Here is an 18060-nt window from a genome sequence, read left to right on the forward strand (position 1 = left end):
AACATAGCCAGTTACACACAAACTTTACCTCGAGACGGACAGAAAGAAGCGCGTGCACGCACACACAAGGTTGACTGTGTTTCTGTTGTTTTTTTACGGACCCGCTGCCGGGTAGTCCTGTACGAGGCGATGGACGACAGTCCCGACGACATGTATTTGGACTGGTTTCAAGGTCAGATATGACAGCGCCTCCAACTGTGTGGCATTCCTATCCCCCGTCCTTACAGTGCAGTGTACTCGTACCCCCCCTTACGTGGTCTCAACGTCTCCTGTCCTTTCTTAACCGTCAAATATACCTGTCAAGTGTATGTCAACAGTGATTCACAGCAGGGTCACGGCAGGCTTCAGTTCTTTCACGGATGTCAAGAGTCAAGACGTGTGACGTTCACAGCATGAGGTTAGCCAATCCGTAAATCGACGACAGGGAAAAATGTATGATATTTAAAAAGTCATTTTTTTTCCAAAATTATTTTTAGTAACTGTAGTTGCCACTTTTCACAAAGATGTAAAAAACGAGTGTAAATATTAGGTAGTTGTTGAATTTGGTACATGTCATTGCCATTCTCCAGGTACAGATGGGGAGAGCATGAAGTAAGAAGGATTGCTTGCGTCTCAGAGGAAAATAAGGAAGAGGATGCTATCCTCCCTTGTAATGTTTCTTCCAGAATTGGCAGCGAGACGGAAGTCCCCCCTTCCACATGCAGAGGGATCTTATAAGTAACGTATAGGAGAGCAGCCGCTGAACTCCTCGCCGACTAACCATCGCGACAAGAAGGCCAGAGCGCAGAGGGAAACGAAGCCCGCTTCTCGACACGTGTTGCAGAGACGCAACATTTTCGTGAAACTGTTGAGCGTCTGTTGAATGTATCTGTCGGTCAATGGCAAATCACCTCCACCCTAATTGCAGAATGACTTTATCGCACGGCTGTTGTTCTCTCGGAGAGAGGCAGAGAGCCTATGGGTGCGGAAGATGTGGTCAAATACACCGCCTTGAGTGTTTGTTAGAGATGGTAAATCAGAGTAAGATAACAAGGGTCTTTTGCCAACGAGGAAACAACGTCCGACAGAGATAATGCAGCTCCTGCGTGAAAGACCTTGCCTCTCCTCTTCCAGGGGGAGCACCTGTCTCGGGCAAACGGGAGATCTTTGCCCCAGGCCCTGACAAAGTAGTTGTCCGGGCCTCGGCAATGAGATGTTAAGTTAAAGGTGACGCCTTTGAGGGTGACGGACACCGCGACAGCTATCGCCAGCGTGGTTTACACATGTCGGGAAAAGGAATGCGTTTGGGCTATGGTGCGTGCTGTACATACGCATTGTTCCTTCCGTTCTTTTGCAGACGTGTGATGTTTTGTGCAGCAATGAGAACATTGTCTTTGGTACCACTAAGGTCTATCTGGCTGCAATTTTAGCATGTCATGTGGCGACTGATAGAAATACCATATGTCAACACCTACACGTCAAAGCGGTTCGGAAGATGGCGTTTCTGTGGTGGAATATGAGTGTTCTTGCTCCCTTTTTTGTTTGTAGATATCATTGTTTGAAATTATTTAGTTAAGGGCTGTTTTATTACTGGCCAGTTTAGTGAATATCCGGCTTTGTCTGTGGATTACAGAAGAGTGCCTGTGAGAGTGAGTGAGTGAGGTATGTTGTGCTTATGAACTGGTGGATATTCTGACTTGGGTTCATGGATGCTTGGTCATACACAGGTGTGTAGGCACCTATTGTATCTGTTGTGATCTTATTCTTCTGTTTCTTCTTCTCTGAGTATACAGCAGCCCATAGACGCACTTGTGGGAAAGAGAGGAAATGTGGCACACAGACAGAAGACAGTCTGAACTGTCAGCATAGCAAATTTAGAGCGTCTAACTCAATCCCTGTAGTGCCACCAACTGTCCAAAGTTTTTTTTCTCCCTGTGATTCACTGGCTCAAGATGATTGGATTGGATTATTATTTTGTCACCATTTATGATTTTCCGAATAACAGGTTTGGAATTACTCCTAGGCTGTTGCTCTGATTTTGATAAAAATGTAACCAGATCAATTTAAGACCACGCTGCCAAAAAGAAGGTACAATTAAGGTACAGGTACAAAATTAAGGTATTAAGGTACAAAAGGTACAATTAAGAAGGTATGATAGACGAAACTGTACTCATGTATTCATATACTGCACTGACAAATTAGAAGCATGATGGGAAAATGATTCTGAGGCTGGATCTCTGCAATGCTTTTGGCATATTGACAGCAAACTTTGCGTGTGTCAGTGACTACGTTTACATGGACAGCAGTAATCCAATTATTGACCTTATTCTAAATAAGACAATATTCTGATTAAGGTGTTTACATGAGTTGCTTTTAGAGTTCATGTTCCCGTTTTACATGTGATAGAACAAAGATCGATTATGGCACGTCATTACGTCCTCATGCCACGCTATGTTCTCCAACATCCAATCATAGCGTGACTTTGGCAGGTCTGTCAATTTTATGGGCTCAGGAAACCCGCTGTAACTTCACCTGCGGGTGTCGCTGTTGGACAGTACTTTACATTAAGAAGTATAAAAAACATGCGTTTTTATAATGTTGTATATACATTTACATTGATGTATTTTTGTAATATTATGTATTGTCTCTCTGTTTTTTTTGAAGAGACACTACCCCTCTTTCCTCATAATTGACAGCCTACATTTATAATAATAGCTTTGATTAATGATGAAAAGGTTTAAAAATCTTGACTGTTTGGATTGTTTTTCCTGCCGTCAAGCCACAGGCGTTCACTGAATGACCCATCTGGTTCGCAATTACAGATACAAACTTATTGTATTTTACTTTTACAATGAGCATAATAATTTCAACAAAAATAAAATAAAAATATATAGAGAGAGGACGCAGTGTTCAGAATGAACAGTCAAGTAAAACACACACCGCCCATAGCAACGCGTTATGGCAACGACATTTCAGACTGACATATACGTAAAAGATAAACGTGACTTTTCCGCCATTTGTTACTGGTTTGTAGACGTTGTTATATTAATTATAATTACAATTCTGTTTTATTGGCCACAATATTATCGATGATTGTTGAGAGGAGCACTTCTGATTAATTTTCAAAAAGGGCAGAGGCTCGAACCCATAAAGCCTCACCTCTGCACTTCCCTGTTGTGCGTAACGTTATGTGTCCTGTCACAAAATGCTGCGAAATCTCCGACACGACATTAATAGGTAGATTAAGGTGTGTACATGTCTCTCTGATAATGCGACTAAAATTGGCATACTCCACATGTCTTAATCCGATTTATGTTTAGTTAGATTATGACTTTAATCAGATTAAGGTAATTAGAAATCGCTGTCTACATGGTAGCCTCTTAATCAGAGTATTGTCTTAATCAGATTAATATCGGAGTATTGTTGTCCATGTAAACGTCACGGTCACCACAATCTGACCACAACGCATCAATTTGGTCAGAGCGCCACCTATTGGACAAAATGGATAAAGCATGAAATCATATTACCAGTGACTTTAGTAAGGCTGTTTTATGTTTTGGACCTAAAATTATGTTAAAATGTTTTGAATGGAATCGTCTTGAACCGTTGTTGCAGTTGGTGTGACGACTTGTGTTGTTTGTGCTTGCCCCCAATAATGAATATTATTGGTTGTTTTTTGTTTTATTGGAAAAGAAGTGGCTTCATGGCCTCACTGTGTGGACTGAACAAAAGCACTGATTGGTATGGGTGTCATGGATTGAGAGCTCAGTGTAGTAGAGGCACACCGGCTACCTCATAGGCAGTGCTTGAGAGATTGACAAATCATGAAAGGCGGGCGTACACGGTGCGATTTTTGCTGTCGTATGAACTCGCAGATAATTTTTTTTCCTCGAGAGAAATAGTTTGGACATCGTGGATGCTCGTATGGTCGCGGCTCGCAGTCGGTGAGAGGAAATGCGAAACGAGCCGAGCACCTCCTGACCGTACGATAATTTTTAAGCATGTTTAAAAAGTTTGGGGAGTCTGCCCCATTTTTACCGGCATATGGCTGTCCCCTATTGCCAAATCATGCAAAAGCACGTCACATAGGCTCAATCTATGAGTATTATTAGCTCAGTGGCTGCAAACACAGCATTCTCTCACACACATACACTCTCTTTCTCTCTCCCACGCACACCCTCTCTCTCCCTCTGGTTGTTTCGGTTGAAAGGAATGGCTACTGTTCTCTGCTTTTCAACAAATTATTTGCACACATTTTTTCTTTATTTTTTGTATCTGAAGCTATCAGCAACATTGAAAGCTCCGGTCTGTGTTTAAAGCAAATGTTTGTGATCGCGGCCGGCTCGCGGTGCAAACAGTCGTGCCTAGTACCAGCTGATTTGATGTGGTGATCAAATTAACTGACATGTAGCATCTGCAATATCTCACGACCTTTCGAGTGTCCGAATTCGCACAGTGTACGCCTGCCTTAATGATTTTTATAGATTGGAAAGTACAGGAATATCATTGGCTCATTGTGTTGTGAGTGTACATAACAGAAAATAACGACAGTGGTTTGACATGTTTGTTTTTGGACAGTGTATGTGTAATGGTAAAATTGTGTTTATCTTATAGTAAGGTCATTCATTTGTGATTATTTCAAGTGCTTTACTTGAGGTTGCTAAGGTGACCACTGGTTCTTGGACAAAAGGTGTCTGTAAGTGCATGTGAATGATTGATTAATTCATTTCTTTCTTTGATTTATTGAGGAGGTGTGACTCTTGTGATGTTGTGGTGAGAGTTGCTGGAGTGTGGGTAGCATTTCCTGCTGGCGAGTTATGTTACGGGGGTTGAGCTGAGTTTCTGTCGTTAAAAATGTGATAAAGATAGATGGGAAGGAAGGTGTGCTGAAATCGTAGTGCTGTGGCTGAAATGATGAGAGCCATGATTTAAAATGGTTTTCCTAGAAGAGCGCAGTGCTGCAGAGTGGAGCTCTACCCCTTGTCAAGGGTTGTCAAGACAAAAAAGCAGCATCTAATGAAGGTTAGGGTAAATTGGAGGCAAGTGCATGACAGATTAGTTGAATGAATACGTCGGCCAGCAGAGACGGTTTCAGTGTGAACCCATGAGCTTGCGAGTGTAGTCCCATCATCCACAAAAGTGTAAAGGAAATACCTTTGTGGCCTGTCGGTGTGGTCTGCTCGGTGGAGTCGCGCAGGTAGAGTCGCCTTGTCTTTACATGAGCTGGTCTTCACACGACGCCTGCCGCCTCAGCTACACTGACTTGTGTACCTGCTGCCTCCTCCTCCCCAGCTTTGGCTCCTCTACAAGTAACCAATCGGACGCTTTGTGCCAAGTCACTTGACCCTCTGTGCACCTTTAACAATCAGTAACCACGGCAACTACGCTCCTTCAAGTCTCCGCCACCTCGCTACCCACTAACGAGGAACACATTGTAGCTATTGTCAGATCAACTACTGTTCTCTGCCCACTGTTCATACACTCATCTGTGAGCTCTCCACATGTGCTAGCTTCTAAAAAGCACTGCTGAGGCCGTTTGATTCATGTCCCCCCCCTTAACACCTTTCCTAAGTGTCACTGGATCTTCCTGCACTCTGTGTTTGGATATTAACCGCTTACACCACACCTACTGCACTAACCATGTTGTTGTTTTTTTTCACATTGTGCTGTACTGAATTCTTTCAAATCACTTCCAATACAATAAATATCTACTTACGCCAAGCAAGCCACTTGTCTCCATTCATCGCATCGTGTATGCCTACTTTTTTGCTTTTTCTCTCCTCACAACATTATCAAACATCTGTAATGGCACACACACTTGCACTAAACAAATTCTCACAATGATGATGATTGATAACATCATCATCTTACATTTCATCCGTACAACATTCATACAGAAGTGCTTCTCATCCTGAAATGTGGAGCACACTAGGAAGCCTCAGCCTTTTATGTACTCTCCACTTCCTCCAAACAACATGTCAGTTATGAAACCAATAAAAAACATTCACACTTTCCGTTAGGGATAGATGGCTACATTTCAGGGCAGACAGACAGACATTTTTTTTAAAACTCACTCACTGTATATCTTTGTTTCTGTGCAGTTGGAGCAGTACAGCGTTTGGACAGCTCCACTGTGAGGACCTACTCTTGCTGAGAGAACATGAAGACTACACGCTGTGAGTGTCTCCCATGCACACAAAAAAGCCTCCTGTCTCTACAGTTGAAACAATATACCTGATAAATAACACTTCATGAATTGCATTTACACCCTCGCCAATCAAATCTGACCCAAAAGCACCAGCATCTGCGCAATGCCATTTATGCTGTTCAAACGTAATGGATTTGCATGCTACCTTGAAATCTCTACATTATGATCGCATCCAAAGTGATATTCAGAAAAAGATGTCAACTCCTTTAGAAGGATTTCAATTAACCCTTACAAATTTCAGTCGTTGATCAAGAAGACTCCCAACAAGAAGAACTAAGATATTTTCAAGGTTACTCTAAATCAGGTATGCCTTGCAGAGTTTAGCTCCAACCCTGATAAAACTTTCTAGTGATCCTGAAGGCATTGATTATCTGGTTCAAGTGAGGTTTGATTAGGGTTGGAACTAAGCTCTGCAGGGCACTGGCCCTCCAGGACCAAGTTTGCCCATCCCTGGTCTAAATACATGGCTGCAAAAAACAAAACATGAGTTGACTAAATTTTGAAAACTTCAATCTTTTCTGGAGTCAAACACGTCAGTTTCAATCAAGACAGCCCAAACAAACCTGAAGCAAGAGTGCTTAAGCACACTATTTACCTCTCCCTTCATCATCCTTCAGCATTGTGTGCTACTCCACATAACCAAAATGACACACACACACCTAGTTAGTGTCTGAATGACCACAGGACTTCTCATCAGCAACTAAATGTGATGCATTTCACATATCTTACAGGGAAAATAAAAACGCCAGCCAGCCGCAATGACCACTGCTTCTGGACACAATCTCAGCTGAGCCCTGCCCACAAACTTTACTTTAGAGACTGTGACAAACTACAAGTGCTCCAAAATTCCACACCCAGGGACAACCTCCCAGAAAAAAGTCAGAGAAGCCAGGATAACATACTTAAGCCTCCAATAACACCACAGCCCCTCTAACTACACGCATTATCAGATCTCTGCTTCTGAGCGCCTCACAGAAAATGGAGGAACTGTTGTATGCTGAAACCAAGCTCTACCGCTCTATTGCCTCAAGCCCACATATATCAACCAAAAAGCAACAAACCCTCCTCATTAGTTTCCATTTCACAAACTCTGGAGCGGTTCGCTTGTGCTAAAAATACTTGTCCCATGTGTAAGCACATTACTTGTCGTGGTTGAAAATCCAGTGACTACCTCTTTGTTGTACAGTGTCATTGCTCGTCTCCCAAAGACAGTCTCCAGGCAGGTATTCCGCATAGCTAACTCTCCTCAAGCTCCTTTCGAAGGTGTTTACCCATCTTTGTGTCATTCCAAAACTACTTGTGTTCCTTAAACCTCCACAGCCGCTTGTGTTCATGTAAAATGTGTCTGTCTTGTATCTTTCAGAGTCGTCCGACCTTCGAGTTGGCCCGAGCAAACCATTCTGATGAGTCACACTGCCAAGAGAACAACGGAAGCCTGTGGAGGACGGGGCGAGGAGGTGACGAGAAGGAGCGCAGACCTCCTGTCCCGCTCCTCCGCACTCGCCGCGGCCCGGCCGTCCGACTGGGTGCCGACACGCTCTCGCCCTTTCTGTCTTTTACGCCACGCGCCACCTTCGGCTTAAGTACTGTGTATTTCTTCTACAGGGGATGTGTAGTTTCAAATGTAAATCACTATAAATAAAGCTGTTTTATATATAGAAATACATAAACAAATATAAATAAATATATACACGTCTATATAAAAAGATAAACGACACGTTCGGACTTTGTGCGCGTTGCGTCTTTTAACGTCGTGGTTTCGAACGATGCTGCTGTTCCCGCTTTTCCCGTACACCCGAGAGACTCTTTCCATGCGCTGTTGCTTTTCGTTTGCTGCTTCGTGTGTCTTCAGGCTCGCTGCCGTTTGCTGACTGGAATTCCCTCGATCCCTCGACCCCCCACCCTCCTAAAATACATACCTGACTCACCCGAGTATACGTCACGCTACTTTTTCACTCTTACCCCTAAGGAGTGCAGTATACGTCTTTTCCCCAACCGCTCAAAAACATACATCTAATCGACGAGTAGGTTAAACATACCGGATGTTGTAAAACGGCGTTCGGAAGCCGTTTGCTTGACCCGCGTTTACACGTCGAGCCGAATATTATTTGTAAACTCAAGTAATATTGCCCAGTTTTTTTGTTTCATCTGTCGTCGATTCGCAAACTGGATCATGAAAAGCGAGTATGACGTACAAAATCCTAAATGTGAGCTTTTGGCGGATTTTGGGGACCTAGTCCTGCTGAAACGCCGCCGGCACTCACCCCGATGGGATGTTTAGCTCTCGTGTTGACTTTAAAACACGTGTTGTCGCTTGGTTAGAAAGAATGTAAACCACGTATGGTTCACGATCTAATTGTTTCGCGGGTGGTGCCGCGGCCGATCGGTCAGCCTCGTCTCGATGGCGTCCCGTCGCCTCTCGTTGGGGGAAATCGCTAAAAGACAGGCTTAGCTCGTAGTGATCGTACACTTACTTGCTGTGACTTACTTTGGTGTAAAAATGTTTCCAACTCTTGTTTGTGTTCAAAATGCAGGGAACACCTCTTGTACAGCCCTCCGCTTCCTGTCTTTGAGTTATTTCTGACACTTCGACAGTTTGTACATCCCTGTTTTGCACGCACAAAGAATCGTTTTATTTTGTGTCCATTTTTTTTTTTTATTACTGATTGTATCTTGGTCAAAACTATGTGGTGATCAAAGACATTTTAATTGTCAATAAAAGTACAGTCAAATAGGTTTTCTTTATAACAATCATTGTCAGAAATCTTTTTATAATGCTGACACTGCACTAGTACCATGTGCGATACATTACATTTAGCCTAGATGAATCTCACAAAAACATGTATAGCCTATATCTGAACAGTAAAAGTTCACAATAAGGGTTTCGCTTGTTAATGTAAGTTCATGTAATATCAATAACGAACTAACCATGGCCAAAATATTTGTTACTGTATTTGTTTATCTTTGTTACCGTTAGTTAGTAAAAAAAACAAAACAGCTGTTCATTGTTTGTTAGGGATAGTTCACATTAAAATGAAAATGCTGTCATCCTTTTCTCACCCTCAAGTTGTTTCAAACCTGTATGAGTTTCTTTCTTCAGCTGAACACAAGGGAAGATATTTTGAAGAATGTCAGTAAGCCATTGACATCCATAGTATTTTTTTTCTCCTACTATGGAAGTCAATGGCTCCAGTTAACTGTTTGGTTACTGACAATCTTCAAAATATCTTCCCTTGTGTTCAGCTGAAGAAAGAAACTCATAAATGGTTGAGGGTGAGTAAAGGATGACAATTTACATTTTAAAGTGAACTATCCCTTTAACTAATGTTGACCCAAAAAAATACATTTTGATTAGTAAACATTGAAATGAACATTAACAAAGATTAATAAATCCTGTAAAAGTGCAGCTCATTATTATTTCATGTTAAATATAATGTGGTTAACCAAGGAAACCTTATTGTAAAGTGTTACTGTTTTAACAATCAAGAGGAGGACAACAATATTTCACTTCATGACAATGGAGCTCATTTTTATGACTACATTTTGTTTGCGCGCAACTTTTCTTTTTTGGTCGTCAAACTGAAAAATGTGAATACAATCTAAAACCTACTGGCACAATTGTTGGTGCTTTGACAATTGGGGTGCAAAAAATAATGCTACATTTATAATAGAAAATCTAAATGATTTTCTTTACACAAAATACATTTTATGTAAAATATTGTTTCTCTTTTCTCCTGATATTAGGGTGAAATAAATATGAACCTGACTTTTTTTTTTTTATACATTCACCTATTCAGACATGTTGACTGATGCTTATTTGGTCCAAAAACAAAACCTTAAACAAATATAAAATATTAACACAAAATTACTTCTTTTTTTTTTTTCTTTTTTTTTTTTTTTTTTACAATTTAGTATTATTAAAAAATATTATGGCATAGAAGGAGTACATTCTATTGGAAATCATGTTTCTCTATTGCAAATCTTCACAGAATCTTGCCTCTTAGAGAAGGTGTGCGTGCGTGCGTGCGTGCGTGCGCACATCCATATCTGGTGGTCAGCTATTTACCAGGTTGTTTTACACTTTCTCAGCATCTTCTCGATGTCCTTAAAGACCTCAGGATCTTCTAGGGTGGGACTGATCTATGCATTTCACATAAACATCAAAATTAGAAAGCTTTGCTGTACCGTCATATTTTTACTGAACAAGAGCATTTAATTGACAAGTTATCACGTCACCAACTTACCTTGTAAGGCTTGCCGTTCACAAGGTTAGCGAGAGATGATCGTGGAATTTTTCCTGAACGGGTTTTAGGAAGAGCTTTGACAAAAACAACGTTCCTAAAAGCTGCCACCGGCCCAATGGTGTTCCTCACTAATTTCACCATCTCATTCACCAGCACTTCTTTACTCTTCTGGCAGTCTACACACACAAACACAAACACAGGCATCTCTTTACTTTCAGTCAATACATAACAAAAGTCTCCCTTGTAATAAATATATAGTATTCCTTTTCTTCATTCCTCACCATTCCTGAGCACACACAAAGCCAGAGGCACGTGTCCCTTCAGGGAGTCCTCCAGCCCCACCGCGGCACAGTCCACCACGGCAGGGTGCAGCAGGACAGACTGAAGGAGGCACACGAGAACACGCACACACAAGACATGGTTTGTTAGTACACAAAAGATGATTGTGGTTGTCATTATCGGTGTCGCGAGTGAGACGGCTCTCCTCTCACCTCTTCGAGGGCGCCGGTGGACAGCCTGTGACCCGCCACGTTGATGACGTCATCAGACCGAGACATGATGTACAAGAAGCCCTTCTCATCCACAAACCCTGCGTCCATGGTGTCGTAGTAACCCTAGGAGGGAACGCAATAAAAATACTTTAATAAAAACTGCTACTTGAAAACACTTTTTACACAAACACACATTCATGCACCGGTGTGCGTAATATTTCTTTGATCCGCCGGATGGCGCTGCACCCCATAAAATCACTATTTTCTAACATGTAAGTGATGTCTATTGAAGTATAAACATCAAAGTATAAACAGGACATTATACCATTATGTCAAATGTTTCTATGTATAAAGGCAACACGGGAAGCCTTGAAATTCTGTTTCGGTGCTTACGTGTTCTCAGGCCACAGTACTTTTGTCTAAATTACTTCTCCCAAACATTGTCATTTCTTACCGAAAGCTAGCAAACTCTATGCCTTACTGATACCTGCAATATCATGCATATGCACGTCCCACTTTGGGCATTTTGTGTCCCTTTTTAATGCCTCAAAGTTTCAGTTAAAATTCATTGTAACTAATGTGATTGATGGAATTTTAACTAACATTTCTTTTTCTTGCGGTATTAAATTGATATGCTTTTGAAACCTAAATGTCCACAAACCTTGGGCCAAAGTCATTGTATGTATCTGAATCATGTCTGAATTTCACAAAAGGACAAATTAAACTTAGGGACACGGCCAGACAACCATCAAAATATAATAGGCCTATGACATACTGAGTAATCGACAAACTAATAAACCCATTATTGAATTTGCACATATGTAGAACCAATCATACAAGAGACAAATGATAAGTAATGTGCATGTTAACTTTGATATGTTCCTAATATCCTATATAAGGTGGGATCTCTCTGAAATTGGTCCTCCAGCCATGATTAAAGCATATTCAAGAGCCTAGAGTCTGTCTAATTATTTTGCGGCAGGTTAGTGGAACGCTACAGATCTTAATCCCAAGCAATGGTGTTCGTAGGGGGCGAGACGGCGGGGTTGCGATGCGGTCAGGTAGTTATAATTCGTAGCTACGCTTCGGTGTCAACCGACGTGGTCAGAGTGGGAGTCACCTGCGGATAATATTGCAGGTGTTAGGGACACCTGGTTTAACTTGGGTCAGGTGCATAGGGGAATATCTACCAAACTAAATACATAGAAAATAGCAGTGCTTTACTCAAAACATATTCAATGATGAAAAGGTCTTTTACACTTTTCTGTTGTCATTACAATCAGCATGTGGATTAAAAGCAGCCGGTGGCAGCTGAGATGTAATTATCAAAAGCACACGCTGAGCATCGTCCTGTGATGGGATTATGACCGTCCTGCCTGATTATTATCAAAAGAAAGTTGCGTAAACCAATCAAACTGCGAGTAACAATCTCGGCCTCTGCACGCCCACCGGCCGCCCGCAACCCTTCTGACGCAAATTGGATCGCTGGCCAACTTCCTAAAGTTGGGTACGGAGCTTTATATCACGAACACTTGTGAGGAAAAACTAATAGCTGGACTCCAACATAGTGAATTTTGGACGGAATATCTAGTGAACATAGTTCACTTTATACCATTTCATATTTTACACATACAAATTTAAATCAAAAAGGCACAAACTACAATTATTTTGGTACAAATATTGTTCATGGCGTCTATGCCGGATAAACCTGCCCATAATCAACATATACAAACATAGCAAATTGTGACTGATCACTTTGCATATCAGTCCCTTTCCTGTCAGTCTGAATGGGCAGCTTTTCCCACTGAAACAGCCCAGACTTAAAGGGATAGTTCACCCAAAAATGAAAAGTCTGTTATCAATTCCTCACCCTCATGTCGTTCCAAACCAGTAAGACCTTCGTTCATTTTCAGAACACAAATGAAGATATGTTTTATGAAATCTGAGAGCTCTCTGATCCCTCCATAGACATATTTAATTTTCAAGGTCCAGAAAGGTAGGAAAGACATCATTAAAATAGTCGTTGCGACTCCAGTGGTTCAACCTTAATGTTATTAAGCGGTGAGAACACTTTTTGTGCACAAAACAAACAAAAATAACGACTTTATTCAACAATTTCATTTTAGCCTGTCAGTTAAGGCCAAACCACTGGAGTCATATGGATTATTTTAACGATGTATTTCCTAACTTTCTGGGCCTTGGAAGTGAAATTGCTGTCTATGGAGGGGTCAGAGTAGCCTGGCTCTGCCCTACTACGTACTTCCGCTCGATTTTCATTTTCCTTCAGTACTACGTCTGGGACTGCGGTGTATTCTTAGGTTTTCTTTGAACAAATGTTTACCAGTCCAATCAGCGAACAATTGGAGTGGCTGAGAACGATGACATTGATGTTCATGCGCTAGTTTAAGTTGTAGTTCAGTAATGGCGGCGGAGAAAGATGTGAACGAAACCATTCATTCCGTCGTGGCACTGCTGCGAATATCCAGAAGTTAAAGCCGGAGCAATAACAATCTTTGCTGGTTTTTTTTTTGGTGGCAATGATGTTGTGGCCCTCCTCCCCAATACGATGAATTCGGGAAAAGTTTGATTTTCCAGCTCGCTTCATTAGTGGTGAAGGAGTTTGCCGAAGCTCTATAAGACGGTAATTGTTCCTCATGGGGTCAGAAGGTATTGTCATTATTTACAGGGGCTAGTCAGTGATTTTATTGCCTTCCAATTCCCGCCACCCACGGAAAAATCCCCGGCCGAGTTACCTACTGCTTTTGACAAACACCAAGGTCGTGTGGTGATGTAATAGCTGTCCAAATCCACATCTCTGAGTTTTCAAGAATATATAAATTCACTGTTTATAATATTTTTTGACCACTGCAGAGCACCATACGGTTGCTTTGCTGTTATTTGGATGCATTTCTAGACTTGTATTTCTTTAAAATTCATGCAAGTATTAACAGAGCAATATATTTCATCACCGCTCAAACAAATTAAAAATTAAAAGCACGTAAACATTTGAATTGTGCCGTTATTTATGGCAGCATTTATTCTTATCATACTAAGCATATGACATTTTATTTACAGCATACTTGTTACGGACCACGTGAGCGGCGCGTCCTTGATCACAAAACTCTCCCGTCCACCGTGAAAAACACAATCACAATCCGAATGCACGAGTTTTAGGTTTTACCCTATGGTTTTATCACTGAGGTAGCGTGCACATTTATTTTGATGGATATGTGAGAAACAGGCGAAGGGCGCATGACATACGTTAGCGATTGGTTAGGGCAGATCCAACAGTTTTAAACTTTAACTGTGTACCCGCCTTCGCGGAAGTAAACGCTTGTCAATGGAGAGTGGTCAGACTCTATGTACAGACCAGGCTAGGGTCAGAGAGCTCTCAGACATCAAAAATATATATTTGTTTGTGTTCCAAAGATGAACAGATGTCTTATGGGTGTCGAACGACATGAGGGTGAGGAATTAATGACAGCATTTTCATTTTTGGGTGAACTAACCCTTTAACTGCAAGTCCAAAGTCTGTCTATGCTGGTGATACGAAATGCTACTTTAAAGCAAAATTACTACACAAAAATAAAGATACTTCATGACCATGTTTTGTTTCACACACAGTAGAGTAGGGAGCTGAACGCTTACAGGGAACTTGGTGAAGTACAGCTTCTTAAACAGTGTCTGATTCTGCCAGAGACTGAGAGCTGCCCCGGGAGGCAGAGGAAGCCTGTCGAGAGAAGAAGAAGAAAAGAAAATGTCAAGATGTGACCTTGCATTTCTTTAAACCATCAAAGAACAGGATGTTTTTAACATTTCAGGGTCAGAGAATGCTTCAAAGTATAAATAGAAATGACTATTCAGAGGATTAAAAAAATTCAGAGTATTAACAGCAAACATGCAGATTTGTTTAAGATTCTGTCATCGTTTGCTCGCCCTCATCCTCTCTTCCAAACCTGTACGACTTGCGTTCTTCTGCAGAGCGTAAAAGACGATATTTCAAGAAATGTTTTGGTGTTATTCAGTACTGACCAAACTGTTTGGTTACCGACCGACTACTTGTGTGTTCCGCAAAACAAAGAAAATCAGATTTTCTTATAATAATTACACATTAACATTGGCACGTAACTCCATACAATCTTCCAAAATAACAGACAAGCTCTTAAAGGGTTACTTCAGCGATTAGCATATGGATTTCTATCAGTAGAAACCCTGGGGTATATTCGAATGATCGTGCTCCCCCCTCTCATATCCCCCAGAGACGAGAGATTTAAGCATTTTATTTCTGAAAAAAATAACTCCGGTGACACAAATCGATGATATTTGGTAAAATGTTTGGCCAGACACTAAAGACTACAGTCAGCAGAGGGAGCTATTTCCGCATGTTTTCAACTCGCACATGGGGGATGGGGTCGCAGTCACAGCTCAGCTCGGCTCAGGCATTCATGGAAACGGTGCGGCCGGTGGAGCAAAGTGAGTATTTTATCTTCTCAAGTTAATTCCTAGGAAAGTTAATCTTCCAAAGGCATGAACTGAAAACGCATGAAATAAATCCTCACATAGACCCATAATAATAATACTTTTAATTTGTGCCTGTGCTCTTCCTACTTGTATAACAACTTAACAAGTAGGAAATATACATTGTTATCAGTTTGCACTGCATACGTTATGAATTATATATAGATTCACCCTTATTAAAGGTACTGAAGTTATTTAGTCAAGAGCAGAGCATATTTAGTGAGCAATTACTTTAGTTCTTTACACTATCATTATAAGTGGTTACTGTCACTTTAAAAGATCTTCACATGATATGGATGTGAAATGCTGAAGTCGCAGTTACAAAACTTACTAAAACGATTGTCCCCAACCCTGCTCCTCTTCAGAAAATTAAATCCGCTGTCCCACTGATCACGGTATTTACACGAGGGTTATGTTTTTTGGCAAGAGTGTCTTCCGTCACTATCGTTATGTCCATCATCCGTCTCGGTTTTGTTTTTTTCCCGTAGTACTGTAGGCTACTGCAGATGGCAGTTATCGCGAGGCTAGTTACAGAGCTCAGATTGGAAATGTTTTAGTTTTTTTCCTCCGGTATTTTTTTAAAAAATAATGCACGTTAAAATACAGGATACAGGTCCTTCTCAAAAAATTAGCATATTGTGATAAAGTTCATTATTTTCCATAATGTAATGAACCAGGCTGGGAGTTTTTAAAAGCCTCGGGAATCTTTTGCAGGTGTTTAGAGTTAATAGCTCGTTTAGAGAACCTTTTCATGATATGCTAATTTTTTTAGATCAATATTTTTCATATATTGAATCTAAAATATATGAAAGTTTTTTATCATTTTTTATCATTACATTATGGAAAATAATGAACTTTATCACAATATGCTAATTGTTTGAGAAGGACCTGTATATACAGGAAAATACTAACACGGGAGGACGGCGGGAAAGAAGGGTAAAATAGGACTTTCCCGGCCAAAACGGGATACTTGACAGGTATGCTTTAAATAAACGGCCATAATCAGCCTGGACCTCCTGGTAGGGTTAATGTATCAGTATCATCATAAGCCACAATTTCCTTTTATTCCGAGCGTGTATCCGACAGCCTTTCAAACACACTCTTGATTAACATCAAATCTCTCCGGCGGGCAAGGACGGCTGCGTCACCGGGCTTAGACGGGTGTCGCACCTGAAGAAAGCCTGAAAGAACACCGAAGATGCTCTTTTCTAAGCAGACGGTGCGAGACGAGACCCCATTAGTCATTCCGCTCAGACTCGGCCTTAATGTCCTCCTACAAAGCCTGAGATTTTAAAGTCAGATCTGTGATGAAAAGATTCTCGTCTGCTTTGGCTTTGTGTCAGTAAATCATTTATTGTTGTGAGAACATTGAAGTGGAAAACACAGAACAGGAGAGTTATTTGTGAAGATCTAACAAAGAGGTTACGCTATCACCTTTAGGACACGTCGGGCATCGAGGCAAGAGTGCCTGTCCATATGTCCATCTACAAGAGGGAGAGAGTTCAATAGATCGAGAACGACGTGGTCATACAGTCATATATCATTTTAAAGATATTTGTAATGATCTGTTATTATTACCAGGTGCTCTGGAAGTCTACGGGAGCCCATAGAACCGCTGGCGGGAAAGTTATGAAATTTGGCACACGGATAAAAAACGCTTTGAACTGTAGCCATAGTAAATTTGATATCTCTAACTCAGTCCCTCTAGGGCCACCAACTGTCTAAAGTTGCACTTATGTTTATGCTAATAACTTTTGAACCATAAGGCCATCCTTAAAAATATTTTGGTTTGCAGTACCAGTAAATTTTTTAAAAAAAAGGGTCGGTAGGTAGGTCTATATTTTTTTTCTTCAAATTTTAATACAAAAAAAAATTTAACTTTTTGGTGATGGTGATTACGTAGGTATGAATTTAAACAAATTGGCATATCGTGACATCACTGACTGGGTCTTCAAGCCGTGCCTTCGGGCGTGTAGGCTAATTGCAGGTTATATAGACCACAAACAAATTGAAATATTTGTCAAAAACATGTTTATTGCATAAATTTCAGGTGTATTCTTTAAGAAAAGGGTCCAACCACCAGCTAGCTGTCATTGACTCAAAGCTGTCAACCCTCCCTTTTTTTCCGGGTTTCTCACGTATTTTAGCTCTTTTCCCGCTGTCTTCCCGTTTTAGTATTTTCCCGTGATATGTTTCTTATTTTTATGCTCGATTGTGTTAACTCAGAACACGCAACTATCTGTGTCTCTGAAGTGGCTTGCACTTCTTGCCAGACCAACGCAATTGGTGATATAAACTAGTGCATTTGAATATTAAAAAGCAAAAAGTTGTTTTTATGAATTCCATTAATTAAGTAGCTATAACCAGCTATTCGATCAAGAGCAGTGAGTGAGTCCTTATCTTTTGTTTGACAGAGAGCAGTAAAGGCTACTGCCCCTTTAAGACCTAATACAGAGATATGCTCGTCTTTCTCAACTGTATAAAGTTCTCTTAAGGGATATAGACTGTCTGATGGATACTCATCAAGATCGACATGTTAACATACTTTTTGTGTGAGTTTATCCATTCAAACGCAAGACTTGAAAGAACTCAATATTTGCGCGCTGTGAGACGTGCGCGC

The 18060-nt window shown here is 40.9% G+C and overlaps 2 protein-coding genes across 15 annotated transcripts in view; one reads left to right on the forward strand and one right to left on the reverse strand.

The window, feature by feature from the left end:
* Positions 1 to 8938, forward strand: part of ppfia2 (PTPRF interacting protein alpha 2) — a 225527-nt gene extending 216589 nt beyond the window's left edge. For 10 of the 14 annotated variants that reach the window (XM_067427562.1, XM_067427555.1, XM_067427557.1 and 7 more), the window contains 3 exons: positions 116 to 172; positions 6081 to 6155; positions 7551 to 8938. In XM_067427562.1, the coding sequence (XP_067283663.1) occupies positions 116 to 172; positions 6081 to 6133 (110 nt within the window). In that variant the 3' untranslated portion in view covers positions 6134 to 6155; positions 7551 to 8938. Of the gene's footprint in view, positions 1 to 115; positions 173 to 6080; positions 6156 to 7550 lie in introns of those variants that run through there. The other 4 variants (XM_067427561.1, XM_067427566.1, XR_010899561.1 and 1 more) reach the window with 3 other exon arrangements.
* Positions 8939 to 9408: 470 nt separating this feature from the next.
* The window catches only part of acss3 (acyl-CoA synthetase short chain family member 3), a 44196-nt gene continuing 35544 nt past the window's right edge, over positions 9409 to 18060 (reverse strand). The window contains exons 12-16 of the mRNA XM_067427568.1: positions 14571 to 14652; positions 10923 to 11045; positions 10713 to 10812; positions 10432 to 10607; positions 9409 to 10327 (exon numbers count right to left, since the gene is read on the reverse strand). Of these exons, the coding sequence (XP_067283669.1) occupies positions 10250 to 10327; positions 10432 to 10607; positions 10713 to 10812; positions 10923 to 11045; positions 14571 to 14652 (559 nt within the window). The 3' untranslated portion in view covers positions 9409 to 10249. The remainder of the gene's footprint in view (positions 10328 to 10431; positions 10608 to 10712; positions 10813 to 10922; positions 11046 to 14570; positions 14653 to 18060) is intronic.

This window comes from Pseudorasbora parva, chromosome 20, assembly GCF_024679245.1.
Source record: "Pseudorasbora parva isolate DD20220531a chromosome 20, ASM2467924v1, whole genome shotgun sequence".
NCBI classification, from domain to species: Eukaryota; Metazoa; Chordata; class Actinopteri; order Cypriniformes; family Gobionidae; genus Pseudorasbora; species Pseudorasbora parva.